The 27,356-nt window shown below is 38.4% G+C and overlaps 1 protein-coding gene across 9 annotated transcripts in view; it reads left to right on the top strand.

The window, feature by feature from the left end:
* Positions 1-27,356, top strand: part of PPP2R2C (protein phosphatase 2 regulatory subunit Bgamma) — a 198,045-nt gene that overhangs the window by 79,789 nt on the left and 90,900 nt on the right. For 3 of the 9 annotated variants that reach the window (XM_027899737.1, XM_027899741.1, XM_027899738.1), the window contains exon 2: positions 21,260-21,409. The exons of 4 other annotated variants lie outside the window; for them this stretch is intronic. In XM_027899737.1, the coding sequence (XP_027755538.1) occupies positions 21,361-21,409 (49 nt within the window). In that variant the 5' untranslated portion in view covers positions 21,260-21,360. Of the gene's footprint in view, positions 1-1,203; positions 1,296-21,259; positions 21,410-27,356 lie in introns of all 9 variants that reach the window. 2 more of the 9 variants (XM_027899733.1, XM_027899736.1) reach the window with 2 other exon arrangements.

Here is a 27,356-nt window from a genome sequence, read left to right as displayed (position 1 = left end):
TACATTAACTCTTCAGCTTAATTAATTAGTGCAGGAGTTTTTATAATCATAATTTTCTTGGCTTGCATTCCATACTTTTCAGCACTTCTGAATTCTGTATAAACCTCATATGTATAATGTTAGCCTTGTCTCTCAATTCACTTGCATGGTTAACATTGCTGTTGACCAAAGCTAAGCAAATGCAGTGGAGGCTGATATGTTTCCAGTTAATTATTGGAAAGTGTGCCTGCCTGTGAACATCAGTATTCAGTGCACAGACATACCAGAATGAAATAGTTAGTCATTAGCTTCAGTCCTCAGTGTCTAAACTTGACACTTCCTCCAAAAAAAAATCATCGTGGTACTCCTGAAAGATACACAGAGATCACTTTTGGAACAAACATTTGTTTTAGGAGGGCTTTAGAGAATTGTTTTTGAAATTGTAAAATATTACATTCATCACCACGCTCAGAAGAATGATTTATTCATGCATTTCAGACAGAATTGTTTTTGTTTCTTTCTCTAATGGACTACACTTTGGTGTATACGAATCACTTATATGTGTCACACTAAAATCTGAGGGCTGAAAACAGTTGTCCTATCTGGAACCATGGGAAGAGTGGAAAGTTTACTTTTTTTCATTTTTTTAAGAAAAAGGTCTTTGTTAGAATTGATTCTTGGGGTAACCCTATTTAAATTAATGTGGAAGTAAAATAAAATGCCTCTATAGAATTGGTTGGACAGGAGACGCAAAATACCTGTTTCTCTGTTACATCATCTGGTAAGGGTTTCTGTAAATGAAATATGTGAAGAGAAGAAAATTGCCGTTTTGAAAGGGAGGTAGAAGGGAGAGCTACTTAATGGTTACTTGTCCATGTCGGAGTTGAGAGATTATTTTAAACATGATTTCCTTAATTATTTTGTTTAGGCTGTCTAGCTACATTTATTTTCTGGCCATGTCTCAGTTTGCTACCTAGGTAACTGGCAAGAGCATCATCAGCTCATGAATCAAAGAATCCAGCTTGCTGGCTGGGCAAACAAATGGAGCTCACAGAAAATGTGAAAGTCCTCTAAATACTTCAGTAGGAACTGAGGGTTCTTCACCACAGCCCAGAATGTACTGGCTCGAGCAGGCATTGTCAAATTCACTTCTTTTTCCTTCACTTGTAATGTGGAAGGTGCTGACTGACAGCCCTGGAAATTAAGTCCTCTATTTCTCCACAGGACAGGTATAGCCAGGGCGGCAGCAATGCAAGCTTCCCCACATTGTCCTGCCAATGTTCCTCAACCCAGTTCTGAAGAGGTCACTTCTGGAGGTGAGTGGGTGGAAGAGCCTGTCTATGCAGTGACTGCTGCCAGGCAGTGGTTCCTGCAGGACAGGCTGTTGGATGGAGGCTGACCCCTTGTCTTGAATGAACCACCAGTCTTTTAACAGATAATCAGTTTATGTACCATAAAGCGGCCTGGACTGGATTCGTTGAGGTTGCATTGTTCTGCTTGGCTGCTGTCACGTTTTGGTATTTCTTTGTGGTTGGATGGCACCTTCGCATTTTTTCTTTTTGCATTGTTTTGTTTCCAGAAACTTTGTCAATGCTTTATGTACACGTCTACGAAGTGGCATGTGAATAACTGAATGCAGCCTGGTTGTAAATGTGGTACAGAAAAGTACTTAGTGGTGGCAGCCACGTGTGCAAGAGGAGCTGTAAAGCACTAGACCAGGAGGCATGCTTTGAAATGCACCAGAAATTGATAAGGAAGTGTATGTTGGTTTTTAGTGTCTAAATGAACTATTAGGTTACTGTTGCAAGGCCATATCTTAACATTTTCTCTTTTTGTAATTACTGTGTAATTTAGATATTAACACCAATTAAGCTGGTAAACTAATGTTCCTTTTTAAATTATTTTACAGTTAATGAAATCTGCCTATCTGAAGTTAGACATACAACTTTCTATACTATATGAAAATAATGAGTATGTGTTGCAGTTACAATAGATAGTTGTCATCCAAACCAGAAATATATGATAAATTATGTGAGAGACATTAATGACTGATGCAAGTTTTCAGAACAAAAATGAGTCCTTACAAGTTTGCAGATTAATTCTCATATAAATTTCTGGAGCTATTTAAGTACTACATACTTGATATACAGTAAGGAGTATTCTGTTTTCAACCAAATATGAATCTCTTAAATATAGAAATACAATTGAGAAAATGGAAACAAAGGCTGAGCAAGGCTTTTAGGTCATGGTGAATTACTTTTGTAGCTTCAAATGCTGTGTGAAGGATTTGCAATGACCTGATTGTCATTTGTAGTGGAGGCCTGTAAGTCTGTTTAACTTTGTTTCTATGGCTGTTTGTAAACAGGTATGATAACAAGACATCATCGTACAATTCAATAATTGTATAAATTTAGGATTATTCCTGTCTGTTTCCCCAAGATCATTGACGAGTTAATTTTCCTAACCAAGATAGACTTCCTGAAGGGATTTCTTAAATTTTTTTTTTTTACTTTAAAGGATATGAATCAGAATAGTATTAATTCCATTTATAGCTGAAACAGTTCCTGACTTTTTTTTTTTAATTATTATTTTGTAGAGTAGCAAGGGATATGAGGTTTGGTTCATAATTAAAATTAGTGACAAAGTCCTGTTGGGAAGTCATTTGTGACTGATCCATAAGGTCATTTTAAGGGGAAAACAGTTTGAGGATCCTTGTCATGACAGTATATGTCATTAGAAAGTACTGGGCATATTTGTTATTAAATCACCTCACTTAACATTTGTAGAATGCCAATAAATCATGTGGATTTGATTTTTTTTTCAGCTCTTTTGAATGCAGTGCAGATTGCTAATCTCTTACTGACATTGACAAAACTGGAGAGAGGTGCAGAGTTCTTCTCCCACACACCTGTGTGAACCGACTCCAGAATTTCAGCTCAAACCTCCCTCTGTGCCATGTAAACCTTTGAAGATAATTATATACCTTGTCACAATTAAACCTTTTTTATGATACACTTTGTTTTAAATTCAAGTACAAAAATACAGTTAAATGATTGTCAGTACAAACACAAAAGAATGGCCATAGAAACCATTTTCTTCTCACCGTATTTTATTCATACCACAATCATTGTTCTCTCTGTCTACTTTCTGTGAATACTAATTAATACTGAGTCTGATTTTTCTGCATATTTACACTGAATAATATTGATCTAAAGGAACGTACTTGTAAACCAGAGTATGACCCAGAGCAGGATAATCCTCACAACCTCCATCCTGGAGTCCTATCTAGTGTAAGTCTCTTACACTATGACTGGTCACATGAGATAAGGCTTTGCCATTAGATTCATAGTTATAGATCCCTGTCTTAAGACTTTCCACTTTATCAACTTGTTTTTTGATTGTGTAGCCTCACTGGTTATGTCAAGGGACTGGGAGTGGAAGGAAGTTAAACCAGTCTTTGGAGAGGGTATATAAATACCTTCCCTGAATTACAGTGACTTGGTTTAGGGCTTCAGACTCAGTTTAAAAACTGATTTTTTTTTTTCCACAAACCACTAAATAATAGAGTTTAAGGAATATAGTCAGAATTTTGGGTCAAGTGTCAGACCAGAAGTTGCAGGCAAGGACTAAGAAACACTTTAGGCTCACGTTGAATAATATGTGGACTTAACATGGTCACAGTTGGGAAACCCCCATGCTGAAGCATTGTTTCCTTTTCATCTTTCTGTCTGTGAAGACAGTGGAGATCTGTGTTCATATGTTGGTGATCCCTCACAGGTTTGGAGCCAGGGCAGAGTACATGGTATATACAAATCACTTATGTGTGTCACAAAATCTGTGTGTGAGGATCTGGAAGGATCTGTGTAGTGTTAGATGGTTCAAAAGGAAGCGTTTATTTGACGCACTTAGAAATGTTTCATGTGTCAGCAATGGACTTCTAAAAATAAATTGCTGAGATGCAGCAGAAGGAAATTCCTTCTAATCAAAACTTTCTGCCACTGGCATCTGGAAGTAAAAGGGAGACTAAAGCACCAAAGCCGTTGGAAATGAAAACTCATTGCTCAGCTCTCAGGCTGTGCAACTGATTTCACTGATTTAGCAGATAGTTATCATAGGCTTCTGACATGTTCCTGTTTGGAATTATTGGGATTGTAGAAAGGAATTTGTCATCTGTCTCTCTCGGTTTCATGAAGGACTAAGTATTTACCATCCATTAATCTTCAGGTTGGCAGTTTTAGTCCAGCAGTTTGCTACCAGGATTCCATTATCAATCAACAGCTGTAAAGCAGCGTATATGAAAAATACTTAGTTTTATATTTATTTAGTAGTCTACAGCAATACTATAGCATCTGTAAAGGTTCAAGTGTTGCCACACATGGAAATCATTGCAGGACCATTGCCAGTGCTGAACTCTTACAGGGCAGGAAATTCATTTTTCTGTTTGCATGCATAAAGCCAACCCTGCTTGAGATTCTGGATATTCCTGTAATGCAGATAATAGAGAAATATGTATTTATAGCTTATCACAGACTCTGTGCAAGGAACAAACAAGCAAATAGTCCCCTAAGTCGCACAAAAAGAACCTCACCCATTTAATTATTTTCTTTTGAATGCCTAGAAAATTGAGGCCCATTGAAATTGCTTTTGAGAGTGTCACCTTTAATCTTGTAGCAGAATATTTGAACTCAGATGTTTAAGTATTTGAGAGTATTTGAACTGAAAACAGTTTAACAGAAAAAATACTGCATACACAGGATGAGATATTCAGACAAAAATGAAGAGGTGATACAGAATATGAGTCTTCTTTCTTAAGGGGTCTTATGAGAATGCCATCTGATTATCATCATGGCAAATAAAATACAGGTAACTGTCATCCTCTGCAGTCCATAAAATCCTGACTCACAAATGAGTTGAGTTTTCATAAAGTCAAACTATCAGATCAACTACAAAACCCCACGTGAAATGGTATTTTGTTTTTAAGGATGGCTAGTGAGATCCAACAGCTCAAGTTTGATGAGGTTGATGAAATCTAAATTTTCAGAAAGCTTTTTCTACTTTAGTATGAAAAATCAGCAGAATACTGAGACCATAGAATTGTGAGATTTTATGGGGCAAAAGGAAGATTTGTTTGCACTTAAATACCATTTGCAATTTCTTTCTCGGGCTCATTTACTCTGCGTTTGGAGTTGATAGAGACTTTCTCTCACGCTTGGTGGTTGTGCCAGGGGGCTGTGGATTTTGGTAGATTTTCTTTTGCTTGATCAAATTCTTTAGGGTCTTCTAGGGAGATGAAGCAAATTAGGAAATGTGTTCTTTTTTAAAAATACTTAAGAATATGCTTCAGGAAAAAGAAAACTTAGTTTGTTCTAAAGGACAGATGCATTCTAATAAGAACTTAAATTTTAATCAATCCCTTAATTTTTATTAATCTGTAATGAAAAAAACCAGTGATTAAAATTCCAGGAAATTGATCTGAACTTTCATAGAAAAAAAAATTTGAGTTGTTAGCTGGAATCTTAGGGCAAAGATGGCTGGAATTCAGAGGTTTTGCTGTAGCACTGTTTACCAGATCCTGTCTGTGGGTATGTGTGTTAAGTGCCGAATGACCTAGTGTGACTTACATTGCCCTGCAGTTTGTCAAAAGAAAAAAAAGCTTAATTTGCTAATTAGAAGAAAAGAATGAAAAACTGTATTCTGGCAGTTTGGGACCAGGTTGGGAGAGGAACATCCTGTTTGTTCTCTGGAATGGAAACAGTAGAGATAAGTTCAGAATTATAACATTTATTCTGGATGAGAGTTGCCCTTTTTTTATTTAGGCTTTTTTTTTTTTCCCCCAAGATATTTTTATTAGTTTTTACACCAGCATTGTTGTTTTGTGAGAAAAGAGTCTCTGTGCTGGCTTTCTTAATTTTATAGTAGTGCTGGAGTGAAGGCTGCCTATTTAACTCAGGCAAAACACAATGGGACAGTATTCTTGAAACAATATTCAAAAGAATAGATGTGTAAATTAGAAAGGAAACTTTAAATGTAAAGAGGTGGTTTTTCTCTGGTTTTCGTAGGATTTTGGGTTGCCTTTTTTTTGGTGGGGTTTTGTTTGTTTGTTTGTAGTTTTTTTGTTTTGTTGTTTTAAATTGAGGCTTGGCTGCTCAGTTATGAATAGTTTAAAGGTCTATTTGGAAGTAATTGGTTCAGTGTAGTCTCCTGCCCCGTTCCTACCTAGTGGCTGATGGTTTGTGCTGTTCCTGGTGGGGCAGAGGACACTGGAAGACATTTGATGGCCCTGTAGGATGGTGCTGGTACATTACTGCTGATGCTGCTTGTTTCTTCCCTCCCCCTCCTTTCTGTTGCATCCCCCTCCTCATGGAATGTCCCCTTGGCTAAATGTTCATGCAGAAGAAAACTGATGTTATATCCTGTGTACTTGGCCTGCCCTGGTTTTAACAGCTGACAGTTCAGTGGCTGTGCCAAGTGCACTGTGAACTTACTACTTGTACCCTTGAACCTCGTCATAAATGTATAGGGATCTGTTGTTTGGAATAATCTCCGTTGCTGGGAGTGCTGCAAGTGTTAGTTTTCTTATAACCTGTACTGGGAATCTGACACAAGTTCTGAGCAGATCTCATGCTGTTTTGAGCTGAGCACTTCTGAAGAACACAAGGTAAAGGAAGCTGGGAGACACGTCAGGTTGAGCCTTCAAGTAATAAAATGTTTTAATCCACGGTGCTGCTAGTTTCACACTGATAGAGATGAATATTTTCTAGTACTTTCCTCATGATGGTATTTTTCTTCACAGTATTTGTGCTCTTTTGCTTATGCTGTTAGGTTGTCTACATGGAGTCTGTGTGCTGAAACTCTACTTAGAGGTGAGGCTGTGTTGTAGAGATCTGTTTCACTCATTGACCTGGCCATTGACTTCTCTTCACAGGAACAGGACATGAATGAAGAAAATGCTGCTGTTTTAATGTTAGATACAGAAGAAGTCTTCTCTGTTCATAGGATCAGTTTTGTAGTGTAAATGTGCAAAAAAACAACAGCTGAACTGCTTCTTTCAGGCAGCTGGCTGTAGAATTGCATGGAAATGGGAGTGGAGGAGTTGTTGATATCAACAAATTTACAGAAGCCTCTATAAAACAAAACCAAAACCTCTCCCATCCTGGAAAGATTTATAAAGAGTGCAAGCAAGCAGTTCTGCTTCTCACCTGACTTGGACTTAGAATTCTTAGCTTAGAATTTTCCTTGTAGAGCAGGAGATCTTGTTTTGCATCATCTGCAGAGAGTGTGTCACCAGTTACACTGTGCTTCATCTGGACAACAAAGTATGTCTGTTTCTTTCCATGAGCAAAGTAAACATAAAATCTAAACTAAATGTTTAATGATTGGGAAAATTCTCTGTTGTTGCTCACTCTTTTTCAAGATCAGTGCTATGCTAGAGGGCAGAGAGTACTGTGCTATGGATCCAAACATTCCACTGAAGTCAGCATTACTGATTTCAGCAAAGCGAAGATTTCCATGACCTGTGTCTAAGACTGAGCATAATCTAAATATTATTTGTCACTTAAAAATATGAGATGAACAGTGGGATGGAGACAGAGATGTATAGTGGGAAGGGGAAGGAAGATGAGACTGTAATTGTAAAACTGTAGGGTGCACTCATTTAGGATCACCTTGCTCCTTGTCCAATATCAGAGGCAGAAAATCCTAATCATGCTGGGAGCTGAACAGCTGTTGCCCTCCTGTACAAGCTGATGCCTTAAAGGGTGCATTTACAGAAAAACAGAACTGTGAGCATGGGAGTGGGTGCACATATCAGGACAGGCTAAGCCAATGAATCTCTAACTTTGCAGTATGTGCATGTGTATATGTATATAAAGGTATATATCTATGCATTTGCAATATATATACTTTGTTCTCTTTTTTCAAATCAGAGTAAGGTCTTGCATTTAATTTAAATGTTTTCTCTTTGATCTGCCTCTTTCAAATCTGATTGAGGGAAACAGCATCCTCCGTTATTGAAACATAAGCTGCTCTGCTATGCATTTTCTATTTGGAATGCTTTAGGATTGTTACGTGTTCCTGTAGTAATAAGTTAAATAAATAGACCTGTAGCAGCAATTTTGAAGATACAAGCTTAGCATGCACACATCTGTTGTGTATATTTGATGCCTCCCTGCCTGCCCTTCTCCCTCCCCTCCTTTCCAATAAGCCTTTCAAGGCCTGTCTTTTCAGTATAGTTAGCCTGCAGTGCTTGGTAATGTTTACCATGGTTCTGTGACCATGATCACAATATTCTGAATATAAAAGATAAATTATTTTATCTGTTCAGTTTTCTCCTCCTCCTCTTTCTGTGTAGCCTCTCTTTGTCTCTTCTGATGAAATGTGTCTATGTTGAGGACTCCAGAGAAAGTAAAGCTGGCATACTGACACCTTAAATCTTGCCTGTGGTAGCTTCTACTATTTGAGGTTTTTGAGAACTGGGAAGGATTTGGCATTACCTGAGTATGCACATGAATGATATTTTTCCCTCTCTGTTCTTGCTGGCAGAAGGTCCTTTAGGGACTTTTGCCAGCAAGTGCAAGTCAGAATAGCCTCTAGGATTGACTGCACTGGTACAGATATCAGGCAGCCTTTCCTTCTTGCTGAGCTCAGCAGAACCAGCCTGTCAGTGAGCCTGATCTATCATTTTCAAAGTTATTTCATTTTTTTCTCTTAGTAATCACAGTAGCTGCAGAGTGTTTAGCTCCCCATGAGAGTTGTCAAACATAACCAAATATGAAATTAAATGATTGTTACAAAATAAATGCCTGGAAGAGTAAGCTTTCAGTCATAATGCGGCAACAACAGAGCTACCTTTTAAAATATGAGCTTTAACATAATTTTTTTTTTTTGTTCTAAACAAGTATTCCTTCTGAAACATAAGCTTAGTTAAGAAGGTTTTATACATTGGGATAATTTTCAGGATGCCAGTAAATGCTGCTCTGTAGCACCACTTTCACTGCCATAATAGTTCTGTATATAAGTGTTGTGGTTTAACCCCAGCCAACAACCAGACCCCACAAGCTGCTCACTCACTCACTGCCCCACCAGAGGATCAGGGAGAGAATTGGAAGGGTAAAAGGCAGAGAACTTGTGGGTTGAGGTGAAGACAGTTTAATAGGGAAAGCAAAAGCTGCACACACAAGCAAAGCAAGACAAGGAATTAATTCACTGTTTCCCAAGTGTTCAGCCATCTCCAGGAGAGCAGGGTCCCATCACAGTGACTTGAGAAGACAAATGCCATCACTCCAAACATTCCCCTGTTGCTCCTTCTTCCCTCCACTTCATATATGCATGAGCACGATGTCAGATGGTCTGGAACATCCCCTTGGTTAGTTGGGGTCTCCTGTCCTGGCTGTGTCCCCTCTGAACTTCCCATGTACCCCCAACTTCTTGCCAGCGTGTCAGTATGGAAAGCAGAGGCTCTGTGTAAACCCTGCTCAGCAATAACAGAAACATCTCTGTATTATCAACACTGTGTTCAGCACAAATCCAAAACACAGCCCTATACAGCCACTGTGAAAAAAATAAACTCTACTCTAGCCAAAACCAGAACATTAACCCAGATTTACCCAACGAATATGTATTTAATAGTTAGTGATTTCATTATGTGTAAAATAGTGGAACTTCATTTTGTGGATGAGAATTCCTCTTTTTTTATTAGATTCTGTTTGAATTCGTATTTCTCTTTCTTTTTTAATTGTTCTAAATCCTCTCCTGAGCACTTGTTCTCTGCTTGGCCTCTAATACTGTGGATTAAGAAAAGAAAAAGCAGAACTCCAGATGGTTCACTTCATGAGGGCACCTTCATTTGAAAGGCATTTACACAAGTTAAAAATCCAACAAAGTAAACAATCTTAATCAGTGGTCCTTAAAAATTATGTATGCAGTTTCAGACAATCATGAGTTTTAGTATGACATTGAATAAGTATCTCCCAGATTTCTCACGGGCTATCAGAGAGCTATCTGAGTCTGATGAATGTCTTAGAAGTCTGTCTTGTATTGGTAGGTATCCCATACTTTCTGATCTCTGCCGTAATAGCAGGTGGTTTTCTGCAGCTGTGCAGAAGGGGGGTTTGGTGTCTGGTCATCAGTGAGTGGTTATAGAATATAGCAGAGGTCAATCCCATGTGTGCCCCTAATGGACCAAAGCAGATGTCTTTTAGTAATCTTATGATGAGTATCTTCCAAAGTGCAGAATTCCAGTCTGCATCCTGAGACATTCTGTGTGTGCCACTGGGCTTGGAGGAAATGCTGGATGGAATGAGAGTATTTGACAAAAGTGCTGGTGAAAATACTACTCCTTCTCCCATTTTTTGTGGTTGTAGTAATAATTGCAAAGTATCAGAATTGACAAGTGACTATAAATAATTTTCTTATGTGAAAGAAGGTTTGTAGCAAGAAGATACCAACTATGATAATACAACATGAAAAACCCTAGTCTCCAGAATAAAAAATTCCATTGACTTTGATAATACAGAGTTTTAATCGAATGGTTCTGCTCTGCCCTAAATCAGGATCAGGTGCATATCTTTCTGGTTATTTATACTGTGATAGCACTGAGTCTCTGGGCACAGCTCATTCTGTAAACACACAGGAAGGAGGTGGTCTCTGCCCAGAGGAATGTTAGTGTTAAGTATAAGCCAAGCAAGTAACAACGTGAGGGAATATGGGGGGACACGGGGTCATGGTGACTGGTCAGCACAAGAAGCAGCTATAATATGAACCTGCCTGCCAAGTGTCTTTATTTTATGCTAATCTGTTTGTTGCAGTGCCCTGAGGAATATGGTTTATTTTAGCTGAGCTCAGATTTGAAGTTAGATCAAGCTGATCATCCAGTCTCTGAAAACATTCTTCACATTGAAAATATTCTTATGTTGCCCTTCATCACTGTTTTCTGCAAATAATGATGCAATTATAATTATTAACACTGTAATAACTGACTGAGCAACTGTACTACACTCAGTGGTGTGACAGTAATCTTGCACACCCTGGGACTCCAGTGGTTACTCAAAAAAACCTAAATCAGAGAACTTTGCTGGTTACCAGTGAACTACAGAGAAACATTTCTTCTGGTCTCTGACATACTGGTTCTTCTTTAACCCATGCAGCAAAATACATAGAAATGTACCTGAGGTTTCCTCAAAAATCCACAACTTAAATATTAGAAAGAGAAAATCCATGGCAGTCATCATGTTGGACAAACCTTGAGGACTTCACGTGGATGAGAGAGTCTTAAGCAATTTAACCATAGAATCACAGAATATGCTGAGTTGGAAGGGACCCATCAGGATCATCGGGTTCAACTCCTGGCCTTGTGCAGGACACCCAGAATCTCACCATGTCTCTGAGAGCGTTGTCCAAATGTTTCGTGAGCTCTGTCAGGTTTGGTGCTGTGACCTCTTCCCTGGGGAGCCTGTTCCAGTGCCCAACCACTGAAATCTCAGTGTAAGTAGATTTGACGTGGATGTTTTTGTGTTTATTTAAAAGGCCTGTACTGTAAAAATTTGTCACCATATTTTGTAGTTTGAATGTAGTGCAATAAATCTGTAAACCTTGTCATGGGGACCTGACATGCCTTAAGTGCATTATATATCCACAAGTGGCTCTTTGGTGAGGTAAAGGACTGGTGGTGCAGGGGTCAGGACAGAGCAAGTGCTCTCCAAAGTGGCTTTTCTGCAAAGATGTTAAGATATTTTCTTGTTTACTACCAGACTCCAGGCAAATCCAATCTCTCTCTTTCTGATGGAATTCTAGGCTGTGATTGATTCATAATCTATCCTCAGAGATTTTTTACGACCTCAGATATTCCTAGCTAAACCGGATTTGAATTGTGTTCAGCTGGTCTCAGCAACAGATGTCAGGTATCGCTGAATAATGAGGGGTCATGGAAGAGAAAGGCAAGAATATTCACTTTGTGTAATCTTGGCCAAATGAATCTCTCTTATTCATTGCATGTTTTTCAAAGTAATTTTGTATTTTTACTATTAGTGAAGTACTAGGATATAGATAATGTATAAGTATTGCTGTGAAATTGAGTAAAAATGTATTGGAAATGTGTCTTGGTCCGGTTTACTTTTCATTCATTTTTCAGCCATTATTAAATGGTAAAGTAAAAAATAAGAGAATTACAAGTAGTGCCATAAATCAATGTGTGTCCTGAACTGCAGAGCAAGTAATTTTTATAAGAGGGCAAGCCCCTGTGTTTATAATAAATCAAGTTCATTATCTTTTGAGCTTCCTGATTAAAGTAATTAGTCATTTATGCTGATACAAAGTCAGCAGTGAATACTTTGCTTTGTTTCACAAATATTGAATCTTAACTTGTTTTGTAAGGGTCATTGGTTATAAGCAGCTGCACATTGTAATGTAAATTTGTTGTTTTGTTGGTGGGGAAGTAGTTTCTGCCAATGCAAATTAATACAGCAAGCAACTCTCCTGCAGTTAGAACAAACTGCCTTGAAGATTGTAACGTGAAAACTAATTTACAGTGTCAGATGGGACATAGCAGGTGGAGTGGGGCAGGGAGTCGGTAGTAACTCATAGTGCTGGGGAGAAGGTCTCAGGTTAGTGAGGGTGCTGCAGAGTGTGCAGCTGGCTGCCTCTCAGGAAGGCTCTGCAGGCTTCCCCACTTGTGCAGCAGCTGTGCTTAGAGCTGCCCAGTCCCACGAATCGCTGTGGAGAGGTCTGGCTAATGCAATTCACAAAATCTCTGAAAATTTGAGAACTGCATATGATTTTATATCTGCAGAATGGTGTTGTTACCTGAGGGGCTTCACTTTGGAATGCGAGTTCTCTCCAGCCAGGTGTAAAACACAGGTCACTTGTTGCCAAGCTAAAACTCCGGCTTTTGAGCCATGGAAGAGCATGCACGAAATCAGACTTCCTTCTGCTCTGTTTTAGCTGTTGGTAAGATTAGTCTGTTCTGGGGTAGGCTCAAAACGAGCTTATTTTTCAGTATGAATACATTGGGTGCATCTGGAGTGTGATAGTTCTGTATTTCTGTATTTCTATATAGTTCTGTATTTCCAGGCATCAGTTGTGACCAACAAGTACGTTTTTGTAGGAGTTGCCCTTAGACTGAAATAAATGCATACCTTGGAGAACAGAAGTTCAGAAGGCTCCTGAGTTGTTTTTCAGACGCTAGTTGGATATGCCTGTGCTCATAGGTAGAACTAAGTAGGATGAACCTAGTAATTTCAATGTAAGTCTAGCTTTTCCTGATCAAGTATCAGATCTGTGAAAATGTAGCATTAGAAAGGATCTTAAGATCTCCTTTGACTACAACTTCTATACAAATAACACAAGTCTCTTTTCTGATTTGGTTTCTATGTGCAATTCCAATTCAAGTGTAATTGTGAATCTCCAAATTCTTTCTTTTCATATTAGATTACATCCTTCAGGGTTAAAATAAGTGAAACCTTTCTAGCAGTTACTTCGGTGACCTGCTGTGCAAACTAATAATGCCATGCTAATCTCAAAAGGAGTGTCAGTCACAGTATTTCAGGAAGGAGGCAATCAAGAGAGGGAAATTGGCTGAACTAGCGCTATTTTGTATTACTTGATTTTAAAATCTATGGTCAAGCAAATACATCAAGAATGGAAGGTGTGTTTTTAAGGAGGTAAAGGTTTGTTTACAGGATTTTTTGGTGAACTACAATTGTAAAATATTAATAAGAAAACATTACATTACATTACTTTCTCTTAGCTTTTACTCCAGTGATAAAGAAGTAATAACATATAGGATGAAGATTTGAGATATTCAGCATATAAAAGAGGGTAATTGTAACTAAGTGCAGGTTAACACATGAGCTCTGACATTTATTTTCCTGATTGTTAGTGATGAAACACTGCACAATTTTCACAAGGAAGCTTAAGAGTGCTTTAGAGAAAGGCTTTGCATATGCTAGGACAAGTGAAGTAGGTATTTTTCAGAGATTCTTTATTTCTAAGCATTCTAACATTTTCCACAATAAAAAAAAGGCAGACTAGAAGAAGTCTCCTAAAAGGATGAACATTGTAATTTGAAAAGAGAATAGGTACTCGTGACTGTTCACCACCTGGGTATTAATGCAGACAATTACAGGGTCCTGACTTTCAAACATTATTATGTTAGAGCAAGAAAAGAGCCAATATTCTATTTTATATGACCTTTCTAATACTAGATATAGAAATAACACATATAGATTTGTGTTATTTGTCTCAGATTAACTAAATGTTTCTTATGTGTGGCTCAAGGCATTTATTGCAAGGCTTCAAGCTGTGGTAAGCAAGGTCATAGATTAAGAATTGATTTCCACAGTTCCTCTAGCATACAAACTAAATTTCTCTTGGTTGGTTATAAAAACTACAGCTGGGCATAAATTCTGCTTTTCAATATTGTCTTGAAAATGAATGTTAAAGCAAATGAGAAAATGCTCTGTGTGTGTTGCGTGCTTCGTTTAGATTTTCAGCTAAAACTTAAGAAAAGCAAATTGATTTTGTGCTGCAAACTACTAAGTAAAACTGTGCTAGTAATAAAGTTTTTATTTCACTTGGTTTTTTTTGTTAGGACTATTTTTATTTTCTCCAGATTTTCTGGACAGTTTCTGTCAAATCGTATCTTGATCAGTATCTTGTTTAGTCCTTTGTTTCTGCTATTTGCTCCTGGAGTAATTTCTAATTACATCAGGAATGTGGCTTTCAAAATGGAATGTAGTTTCTTTCCTTTGGAAACAGGCGGTCCTACTAGAAATAAAAAAATCCTGTTGTTTTGTTAGCATTGCCTATACATCATCTTTTAAACTGTATTTAGAGTGCAAACTGAAAATTCACTGGATCAAGGAGGTATGTTCTGTGTGCGTTCTTAAAGTGTTCTTTGTGGGTTGTGGTGTTGGGTTTTATTTTTGAGGTGTGCTTTGTGTTGGTCACAGTAGTAGAACTTAACTGTGTGCAGCAATCATCTATTTCAATGTAAATTCACTCTTTGATGAATCTTTGCCACAATACGCAGATTCCTAGCAACTGTGTGATAAATCTTAAGTCGCAGAAATTGGCTTCTTAGACAAATCTTCAAAGGAAATATTTCTGATATAGTATTTTGCCCTCTGGTTTTGAATTAGTATGCTTAGAGCAGAATATGTAGTGCATGTTTGCAGATCACAATCAACATCATCAGGTGGCTTTAAAAAATATCAACTGGGCCTCTACTGTTCTTGCACATGTCATAGTTACTGTTTCTGCTATTAGCAGAGGAACCAAATTGTAAGATTATTTTTCTAAGGTAACAGAGAGTATTGTCTTTGCTTGATGATTGATTCATTGATTTCAGTTGACTTCAGTTAATTTTCAGTTGAAAAACAAAGTGTTGTGTGATGAGAGTGGTAAAATAGTTTGGTGACTAAAACAGGTAGGGATTTAAAATATAAACTTCATTAAGGAAAAAATGTGTGTGGAAATGAAGTACCTCAGACATAGAAATTACTTGAGTTTTCTATATGGAGATATCTCAAAAAATGCAGCTTTTTGGTGAAAATGTGGTGAGTCTGTTCAACTCAGACTTTCTTGGAATAATAAAACAGTCTCACTGAAAGCCTTGTTAGGAAGGAATTACGATTATCAAGTCTGGTAGTCAGGAAGGCTTGTTGTTAGTGTATTACTGCAGGACAACTCAAGCATGGTTATGCCTGACTGAATAAAAGATTTATGCCCATTTCTAAAATGTAGATTTCTTTTTTTGAAAAACACTGAAATATGTATGAAGAATTTTGGACTGATTCATTAACTTTGAATAAATTCCTTTGACAAATGAGGGACATGAAGAGAAAGCAAAAATAACTAGTTGAGCAGGATTCTTTATGTGGGGTTGGCTGCCTGCAGAGACACAGGACTAGTACAGATAGATCACTGATAATTCATTGTAGATCCCTGTACTGGTAAACTTTTAGAAACAGAACGTTTCCAGAAGCAGATACGGCACTGGCCTCCTCTGTATTGATGCAGTGGAACAGATTTTCAGATTTTTTTCTTTTCTCCTGTCCTGCCCCAAGGCAGGGGAACCGAGTGGAAGAACTGCTGATCAGTTTTATTCTACTCCTGTGGTAAGGTTGGTATAAAAACATAGTAGTGCTACAGAGCTGGTACTCTACTCTTGGGTCCTTCTTGACATTAGATGTTTTCCTAAAAGCTGCAAAGCCAGTTTCTGCAGTCACCTAATTCTCATGCCCAGTGTGTTCTCAGCATAAATCCATTTTCTAGTAACACTCAGTGCAAAGCATTAAAAAACCAGTGTTTCCAACAGAACACCATAGGCTGGTGAGCAGGGAGAGGGAAGGAGTCCTGCCTGTTGTGCCCTCTGCAGTGTGTCCCACAGAGAGAAAAGAATAGAGAGAAGTGAAGGGAGGTGAACCATCCATTGTATAAACTACCTGAAAAAGACCCTCTGAGATTTATGGGAAGGAGTCAACAGTGTATATTTGAGGAAGGTCTGTCTAGCTACAACCTAGAAGTTTGGGCTTATATAGGACTGTGTTGTGAAAAATGCTGTTTGAAAACGTGCACCTACAACACATATTTGGGACTGCTGGGGTTTATGAGTTAGTAGAGAAGTGTGCTTGCTGTGGTGACTTAGGGCCCTACGATGGTCTCTCCTATGAGAAAAGGCTGAGAAAATTGAGATTGTTCAACCTGGAGAAGAGAAGGCTCCACAGTGACCTTACTGTGGCCTTTCAGTACCGAAAGGGGGACACAAGAGAGCTGGAAAGGGACTTTCTACATGGGCATATAGGGACAGGACAAGGAGTAATGGCCTTAAACTGAAAGAGAGCAGGTGCAGATTGAGTATTAGTAAGAAATTATTTTCTGTGGGAGTGGTGAGACACTGAAACAGGTTGCCCCTAGAAGTTGTGGATGGCCCGTCCCTGGAAGTGTTCGAGGACACATGGATAGGGCCCTGAGCAACCTGGTCTAGTGGATAGTGTCACTTCCCATGGCAGGGTTTGGAACTAGATGATCTTTAAGGTCCCTTCCAGTCCAAACCATTCTGTGATTCTGTGACTTCAGTCTTTCCTTTACATTTTAATTCTGACATGTTTGTTATCTCAGAAGTTGATGTGAAATCTAGAAAACTGTGATCTTTCTGACTTTAATTGGAAAATTAACTTTTCAAGTTCCCTGAAGGTTTAAAGTGTGTAAATACAAATATTCTTATCATACTTGGATTTTTGTAACACGATTTTTACCTTTTCCTATATTGCTATCAGAATGTATGTATACTCCAGTGGTTGTATTCTATTAGGTTAGTGGGGGTTAATGCTGCAAAATCCAATACCTGCAGCCAGAGGGCTAAGCAGATAATTTCAGGGGACTGCAGTAATTTACATTTGATTGGGATTACTCGGATGCATATGCAACTTCTGTGCACCCCACTGTACAGCACTTGGAGCCAGGCACTGGTCTGAAGAAGGCAACCAATAACAGGAATTATCTATTGCTCTTTTGTCCACACATCTGCTTGGGAGCACAACCCCTTGGCATGAGTTAAAACAGCAGTTTTTCTTAACCACTCAGAGGGGAAAAAATACAAATTGTGCAAGTAGTACCTAGTTATGCATTTCCAGCTTCATATTTCTGCCACCTGCTGCCTTGCTCTGACATGGATGGTTCTGTGAACTACACTCAGGCAGAAGGTGTGAACAACTGGTCTTCCTGAGACTCTTCCAAGCCTCCTTCGATGTCCTGTTGCCTCAACACCAGAAACACCTTTCCAATAACTGACAAAGACTTAAGGTTACAAAACTCAAGTAGGCGTGTTCCTTGGGGTTTTTTCCCTCATGGTAGCGTTTTCATCAAGGACCAGACGCCAGCACCAAACGATGGCGTTTGGTCCCGTGTGGCTTTATTCTCTGTTGTGATGGTGGAAAATGGGACCTTGCTGTTAGGTAAGGTGAAGGATCTGGATGAGCAGGAAGCTGCTAAACAATGAAACTGTGGGACTGAAGTAGTCCTGTAATAATGTAGGTTTCAAATGCTCAATAATTTAAGAAGGAACAAGCTTATTACTACATTCTGTTTTAAAACAGCTTTAGTTGTACCTCATTCTTCATTTCTGCTCTGCTATGGAATTTTTGTTTTTTTGATAGGGTTGACTTTAAACATTTCAGGTTTTTCTCTCCCTTGTATAAGGGGTAAACACACAGCCAAGCATGAAGCAGTTCTGTACTAAGAATTCTATCTCTCTGGTTACTCCATTGCTGTGATTTCATTTGAGCAGCTCTAGATTTCAGTACCTGGCGCATCATTTTGCTTTCAGTTTTTAATTAAGAAGTTTTCATAGCCAGAAAATGGAACAGTAGGGGGTTTTCTATCTATTAACAACCCCTCCTCCCCCCAAAAAGGTTCAACTATGAGTGAAATGTCACTAAAAGCAACATTGGTACAGATACCAAGTGGGAAGAGACAGCAAGCATGTAATAAAAAAAAATGTATTTGTTTCACAGTGAGATGTATGTAAAATAATAAACTATTTAAAAACAAGTTTTCTTCTGTTTCTCTTCTTTTAATCTCAGTTTTCTATAAGAATAATAATAGTAATTTTTAACTAGGCAGCAAAGACTTCAGTTCCACTTAATGTCTCAGTAGCCTTGCACTGAAATGCTATTATTTTTCAATACTGATATCTAATTTTAGTAATCAACCCTTATGCATTGACTGTCATGAAATTTAATACTTTCTACACTTAGAGGTTTTGATAAAGGCACACCGACTTCATTTAATGCATCACTATAAGACAAAATGAGACACTTGATGGATTTTACATAAGGACTCACATTTTTGTTTACAGAGAGATGAACACATTAAGCTGTGCAACAGCTGTGTCTGAGTAGATGTAGAAGTAGGTATTAATGCTGGGCACAAGGTACTTTTTCTTCACAAATGCAGGCATAAGGCCCAGATAAAAATATAATGTTTAGTTTCTAGACAGAATACAGTGTCCTTTTTTTTGGCAGTTAATTTATGCAAACATGTTTCTGTATTGCTGTGCATTAGAACTGTAGCATTCATCATAAAACCCACATCCGAGCAGAATAAGACAACTTTTCCAAAAGGAAACTTGCAATAAAAGTTGTTACATTTGAAGTGCTGTGGCTGACTTTCTTAAATGATGGTTATTTGCTCATCTGTCCCATATGTCCAGAAAAAATAGTACTAAATCCTGTGATAGATAGAGTAGAACTTCTTTGATCATGGGAATCCAATATTCGTTGCTTGAGAGCATTTGGTTTTCTAAACAAGAACGATGATTGTTAATGTTCTTGTGAGAACATTAATCCTAAATCAGCATTTGGAGCATACATAACTTCAGGTGTGAATACACAGCCAGAGCTTGGTACTATAACTGTTGTGCCCCATTTGTTTGTTTGGTAAGTATTTTCACATTTTTAAAATTAAATGTATGGATTTTCTTTTTTACCAAACTAAAATTTTTGCATTGGATGCTTCATCACTAAAAATCATCATGGATCCTTTCTCAGTCTTCAGTCTTCTGCAAACTGTAGTAGCATACCTTCTGAAAAACTGAATGTGGATTTAGAAGAACACCTTGAATATCTGATGGAAGTTTAAGAAGAGGCATCAGCAGCATAAGATGGCTGTACTGCAATTTTCACTCCACTGGAAGTGTGCTCAGTGTTTTGCAGTGCCATGTTACATGGCATACTCCTTTACTGGCTCAACCAGCAGAAAACCGACAAAAACATGCAGATGCTGAGAGAGATGCTTGGAGAAGCTGAAGAAGTAGAGTCATCTGGTGTGAGAATTCTAGGTATGCCCTTCTTTTTATCAACAAAATGACATAATACTTGAACTATTGATTTTCTTTTACTTGATGTCTGAATACAGATTTGCTTATAATATTTATTGCTTTCTTATTGATAGAGAGTTGAAAATGGGAGTTGATCAAAACATAAAGGGCAGTTCATGTTAAGACAGAACTTTTTTTCCCTTTTCCGCCCTCTCAATAAAGTGCAGTGGCGTGGGACAATTTGGATGCTCTCCTAATGACGTGGAAAAACAAAAGAGAAGGCCACAGACTTGCAAAGAAAAAATCGTTATTTGCTTATTTGAAACTGTCAAGGAATCAGCCAATGCATTGCTCCATGACTAGCTCTAAGTTACTAATGGTGCCTGAACAGTTTTATGTATCACATCATTCATGTACTTGATCATCATTCTCTCATCGTATTTTCTGTTGTTGACCTGTCCGAGTTCATTTCTGGCAGACAGAAACCTATGTGCTCTTTTTGAATTCCTTTTGGTTTCCGATTTCCTTTGTTTTGAAAACAATCAGATTGCAAATCTTACACGGGGGATGAGTGTTGGAGCTCATCCTTGCTTTGCTGTCTGGATCATGAGCATCTGACGTGACAGTTCTCTGCTTGCTGCAAAACTACTAACTCCATGCTGTTCTGATTGCTTTTTATCTCCTTTTTTTGCCTCTCAGAGGCACTAATGTGTGCATGTTTCCTGACTCATTAGTACTTTTCTTAAATTCAGTAACAGTTATTTCTCTTTTATTGAGAAGGTGCTGGTAAAAACTAGTTACATTGGACAGTAATAGAGAAACGACCAGCTATTCAGGCTCAATTTAAGGAATTCTAAGAGATTTTGTTCCTTTATTGTCCTTCTTTGAAATAAACGAAGAGGTGGTTTTATTCTTTTGTCCATACGCATCTTTACACTCATCTGCAAATCAAATCCATTGCTAAACTGAGATGCTGTCTCTACCTGAAATTAAAGTAACCCTAAGAGTAGTCTTAAGAAAGTGAACCCACGTGGTCTGTGTGCTTTCAGTCTGTGTTGTTGTTTGCAAACTGAATGTAGTTTGGTTTCACAGTACTCTCAGTGTGCCAGAGAAGAGCTAATCCTGTGGATGAGTAGTATATTGCTCCATATTGCCCATTCCTAGTCCTGTCAGGCCATATGAGTGAGCACAGGCCTGCGCTGAGGATGCCCCCTTAATACAGTCTTGTAATTTGGACTGATGTAATCTCTTTATATTGGGTGGAGGGTTTGTACTGTTGAATTTACAAGGGAAAAGGAGCTCAGATACCCACTGAGAAGACTGTATTGATAGAGCTGCAGTATTGGATGTAGAACTAACTGACACACAGTCTTGAAAAGTTGAGGACTTAAGGGAGAAATTCAGTGACCTCTCCGTTGTATAGCTGAAGTGGATCAATGGCTTTGTTTTTATGTTTTTGTTTGAAAGATATTACCTGCTGGCTGCAGAGTGGGTGGATTCAGCTTCCTTCTGGAGCCTGAGCAAATCATTTGATGAAGATCTTGCTGTCTGCTGCATCCTAAGACAACATGGAAGGGGAGAGCATCTATGAGGTTGATTCTGGAGATGGACTTGGAGGTAGGGATGCCTATCACTTACTTTGTTTCCATCCCAGATGCTGGTTACAGGGATTCCTTATGACAATGGACCTTGGAACCCACAAAAAGCAAATGTGATAAAAGCGTCTACAGTTCATTTATTGTACTTTTGTTACTTTACAAACAGTGAATAAAAATTTTTCAAAACATCTGTGTCCTAGAGGAAGTGGCCCATATAGACAGTACATGTTCTGAATTGTTATTTAGAGTTTGAGATGTCCCAAAAATAATGCAAACCCTAAATATTTACAATAAAAGTAAAGTGATCTCTCTCTCTCTGTTTCTCCTTTTTCTGTGTCTCACACACTGAGTAACTGTACTGCACACACTGTTTTGTTTGTATTTTTTATCTGGACTGTAGATGATGGAATGAAATGGTACTGACTCTCTTTTATACTACCGACCCACGTGTAGATAGAGACTTTTCATTGACCTAAAATAAAGAGCTGTTGTTCTTACTTAGCTACTAATTCTACAGGTGTCCTTTGGCAAGTTAGATAACATCATTGCTGTGGTTTATCATTTTCATAATGGGATGAAAAACTTCTCCGAGAGGACAATATTGTATTCTTTTTCAGAGCTGCTGTTTTTACATATAATGGAGGGGATCTTTGACAGGGTGTGTGGATAGATCTGTCTGTTTTAAATTCCTGGCTTAACACAGCTTGTTCTGAGACTAACCAGTCAAACATCTTTAGTTTGCAGAACACCTTGCACTGCTGAGGTCAACTCTCTTTTGAACTCAGAAATCTAAGTATTATAGGAAATAATGAAGTTCTACAGTAAAAGGTTGTAAAAACAAGACTAGGTGTGCTGCACATCTGTTTAATGGTTTAGATGTTTTCCTGTGACTGGACAGTAAGTGAGTGTGCTGTGCTTGTGCTAAGATGCCCTCTTCTGTGTTTAATATTTTTGTAATTCTTTTCCTGGGCCCTAGAAGTATCACCAGTACTGCTAAGTAGGAGGAACAGTTCCAGCAGTCTTGCCATTGAGTTTCCTTCTCATGGATAAGTTGCTTCCAGACACTCATCAGTTGGGCTAACATGCAGATACATAGTCTTCAACATTTATTTTTTTTTTAATTAAAAAAATGATGGTTCAAATGACTTTTAAAAGTCCTGAAATACTGTCTTATGAAATAATTATTTTGTTATAATAATAATTTTGTAATAAAAAATTTAGTGATAAGAACAGTGTAAGTGTTTGTGCTCAGATCATGCCTTTCTGCTGGGTGAACGAAGGGTAATAGAACAGCAGAATTCTCTTTGATGTTCTGAGCATTTGTGTTGCCCTCTCCCAAAGTTTTGGAAACAGCTGGAGCCACTGTTATGGTGGTTACTCCCAAGCACTAGTTTTGGCATTACCATTGTGTGCTTCAGTCACTGAACGTCTCCTGCAGTACTGCAGCTTTCTTGAGCATTTCATGCCACCTTGAGCATGGAACAATTGTTTCAGAACTGAGGTCGATAAGAATTTTGTATTCCAACCCTCCCTGAGATCTGACCTTTGTTGTTATAATAAGTTACTGTCCTTGATCCACATTTTTCTAATTTATACAGACTGAGTGTGTGTGTTTAAGTATGCAGAATGGGTAATAATTTTTCTAGCTCATCCTCCTCTCTTTTCTTTGGATTCTGACTTTAGATTGTAAGCTCTTCAGAGCAGATGTAACATTTTGAGGAACAGAATATATTGTCATTGACATAAGTTGAGTAGAATTACTGGCATGAGAAGAAAACCTGATCTTACACATCATAGGGCCATACTTCCAGATGGCATCTCCAGCACAGATTTTATGTATGGTCATTTTTTGGACAAAATGTGCTTGCCTGAGTAAAAGTAACCACTGAGTACCATTTCACATTGTATTCTTTTCCTGGATAGCTGTTCAAGTGGAAAAAAAAAATTCCTTGCTTAGTACCTTACAAACAAAACAAGGGTTTTTCAAAACAAACTAACCATAAAATCCCAGTCTGAAAGTATGAGGAATGGGTAAGAGTGAGCCCTCTGTGATGATCAGCCCATCAAGCATTCTTATCTGATGAGGAAGGAAAGTGTTGGAAAGTCACATGTTTTAAAATTAAGGGCAACTAAAACTTTGAATGTAGCTTTGCTAAGTTTCTTGGCTTCTCTTTGTCCTGGTTTTCCTTTATTTATTCTTTTGATATCTACTGTTTGTGGAGCCAGATTAGTAAATTTTTCACTCTTTTATAGTATGTGAAGTAAATGAAATTGTGACTTTGAAATAAAGTAGGTATCACTTGGAAGATAAATGGCATACATGCTTTCTGAGTAGGTACATAGTTCTCAGTAGTGTTTAACAAATTCTATATACATCCTATATATATATATTATAAATGCAGACATACCTTGAGGTATGTACCTATCAAGCACAGACATATGGTTAAAAATGGGCTGATTTCATGTCTTTATGATAATATCAGAGATCTGAGACAAAACAGAAACGTGCCCATTTCCAGCAACATGTACAGGACGTGTCAAACAATTTACTGGTATGATGGAATCACCTCCAAAACCCAAAATATGTTTTGTTGATTCAGGGTTTGTGGTCTCTGATGGAAGAATTTCTGGGGACCATAAACTCTTTGTAAGACTGCGTGAGTTTCAAGGGGTAAGACCTTAAGAATTTTGTGGCCATTTATTATCAGATACAAAAAACACATTACCAAAAATATCGCCTTGTAGTTCATTATTTCCTTAATAGAAAACCAGGCCACTATTTTTAGGAACCCAAAGTAAGACACTACCACTCATTTTAATTTCAAGAAAGTGCATGGATTTTCATAGGTGTGGGTGGCTTATAACATTCCTTAATGCCAGTGAAAGCTCAGAAATTATGCTTACAGATCAAGTAGATTAATTTGATACTGTGGAGTTATGGACTTAACTCTCGACTTCTTTGGTTTAAAAATTAGGCCTCATGTTAAAAGCAATTTAAGTGGCTGTGCTGTGGGCATTGTATCTTGCCTTCTTGACTTGATAATAAATCCTTCATAGGAGGTTTTGAACAAAGCTGAAATTTTCCTGGTCTGTAAAGCCGAGCTCAGTCTGGTTCCTTGTTATGCAGGCAAATAGAGTTGTCAGATTAAAGCCAGCCCAAATGTGGTAGGAGAAGAGACAGGACTGTGATTCTTCACTGTGCAGTGCAGTAAAGGCCTTTTATAGCTGACCTAGAACAGATGGGTACCTCTACTTCAGAGCAAAGACTTCATAGCTTCAGTTGCCTAGGAGAAATATATGCTTTCCTGAAACACAAGAACTCCATGCTGGGGTGACCTTGGCCATGTGCCAAGTGCCTGCCAAGCTCCTCTGTCCCCCTCTTCAGCAGGACAGAGGGAAAAAATGAGATGAAAGAATAAGGATCACTCACCAGTTACTGTCACAGGCTAAACAGGCTTGACTTGAGAAAGATTACTTTATTGCTAATTAAAAATATATCAGGTTACTGAAAAAAAAATTCAAAACTCAGACCACCTTCCTGTCACCCCCTTTCTTCCCAGACTCAACTTTACTCCTTCCTTCTTTTCTGCCATTTACTGTCACCCCTGAGCAGCACAGGGGAAAATGGGGAATGAGTTACTTTCAGTATACAACACTTTACTGCTCCTTTTCCTCCTGCTCTTCCCATGCTCCAGCATGAGGTCCCACTCAGGGATGATCCTGATAGTCCTTCACAGACTTTTCCAACATGGACCCTTCTCCACTGCTGCAGTATTTATCCTGTACCATAGGGTACAGTCATCAGGAATGTGCTGTTCCAGCATGGGTCCCACACAGGCCACAGTTCTTGCCAGCAGACCTGCTCCTGTGTGGGCTTCTCTGCATGGGCCACAGCTCCTGTCAGGAGCCTGCTCCAGCCTGGGCTCTCCGTGGGCTGCAATTTCCTTCAGGGCATCTCCACATGCTCCACATGGGGTTCTCCGTGTGCTGCAGGGTGGATCTTTGCTCCACTGTCGTCCTCCATCAGCCGCAGGAGGACAGCCTGCATTGCCGTTGTCTTCTCCATTGGCTGCAATGGAATTTCTGCTCTGGTGCCTGCAGAACCTCCTTCTCCTCCTCCTTCTTCGCTGACCTTGGCATCTGCAAGGAGGTTTCTCTCATGTTTTCTCTTTTCTCTCTCATAGATGCTGTTGCAGAGGTTTTTTAGGCTTTCTTAAATATGTTATTACAGAGGTACCACCAGCCTGACTTGTGGTTTAGGCTTGGACAAGTGGTGGATTTGTTTTGGAACTGCCTCTGTCCAAAATGGGACAGCTTCTGGCCGCTCCTCACAGAGCCCACCCCCTGGCAAAACCTTGCCCTATAAACTGAACACAGACTCTTACAATAATTGCACAGCAACATGCTCTTTCAGTTGTATTCCTTATAGGCCTTATGTAATTCTTTGTGGGTGTTGTCATTAGGGGATTGTTTTTTATTATCAATATCTTGACTGCTTTGGTATATTCCTCATAGTGATCACTAAAATGGGCAATGTGGAGTTAAGTATATTTAGAAATGTTTCTTTAGAAACTTTAAATCCTTTTATTTTTGGAGTGATATGATTATTAATTAAAACTGAAGGTCACACTCTATTACTGCTCTGCTTCCATGACCTGATTTTTCAAAATTTAATCCTTACTAGGTATATACATAGAATCAATACTATAGGACACATTTTTCCTTGTTCTCTGAACTATATTTTAATAGGAACCTGAAGATTCATTGCTGCCCACAAGGTATTACAGGGAAGAGATTGGGGAGGGGTTAAGCAATTTCTGTGGTTCTGTTGCATTGTTGATATTATGCCAGATCTGCTTTTGGCCCGATGTTTTCACTTGTAGCTCTTGTTCAAGTAAAAAAATCCTTCCTGCATGTTAGCAAGGCTGCAAGGCAGTTGCTATGGTATTCAGCATTTTTTTTATTATTTTTAACCAATCGGCTGGCTTTTGTGATGATTCAGCCCAGAATAAGAAATCGGTCACAAAGGCTAGAGCTATATCAAAAGAGCAGGTATTGTTGACTTGAAGAATCTAGGGAGGTTGGGAGAATGGCAGAATTTGAGTTTCAAGAAAATATCCCAGTCTGTGCCTGTGATATATATTCTAATGTGTAAGTAACTGCTGGTAATGGTGGTAACAGCACTCGTTCTTTTTCAGGATGATGTTAAAAACTGAATGACTGGACTAACTTCTCTGTATTGTTTTATCACCCAAAGGTATCACTAATTTCTAACTGAAACACTATTTGGTGTTTTTATTCTGTATCGACTTTTGATTGGTTTTCATTGTGTTACTAAATAATTGGATGCTTCCGATGGGATATTATTTGCCCATAGAAAGCAAGACTGCTGCTTGTCTGCCCAATTTTAGTGTTGCTGTTTGGTTAATTAGAAAATTCTGGAAGACTACTAGATAATGTAGAAGGATTTAGAAATTCTAATGGTAACTGCAGTGATATAAGGATAGAAGAAAAACTAGATCGTTAGAGAGAGGTATACTCTGATAGATGGGGACGGACCTTTGCGGATCTTCTGCAGGGTTTAAGAAGCTTCTTGGCTTGGAGGCAGGGTTGTTCTTCTACCCACCCAGCCTGCAACTATATTTTTAGGACAAATAAAAAACAGAGCTGCTTCTATAGAAAACAACTTACTGCTGAACTCATGGCTATGTCAAAAATAAAACTTTTAAATTTAGAAATGACTCTTGTAGAAGGCAGTGCTACATATTAGAAGTCCATCAAAATCTAGACAAAATCTACACTTGATAACAATAAATATGTGGAAACACATATTTGAATATGGAAATAACTAGACAAAAAAAAAAAAGATTTCCTCTAGGAATGCTCTTTCTGTGTGTTCTGTACAATACAGCGTCACAGTCCTTTCCCTATTGATAGCAGTATCTTCTGAAGGAGCCTTTGCCTAT

This window comes from Empidonax traillii, unplaced genomic scaffold, assembly GCF_003031625.1.
Source record: "Empidonax traillii isolate 1590-97213 ecotype Southwest subspecies unplaced genomic scaffold, ASM303162v1 scaffold687:size894609, whole genome shotgun sequence".
Lineage (NCBI taxonomy): Eukaryota > Metazoa > Chordata > Aves > Passeriformes > Tyrannidae > Empidonax > Empidonax traillii.
This window is presented reverse-complemented; position numbering and strand designations above follow the sequence as displayed.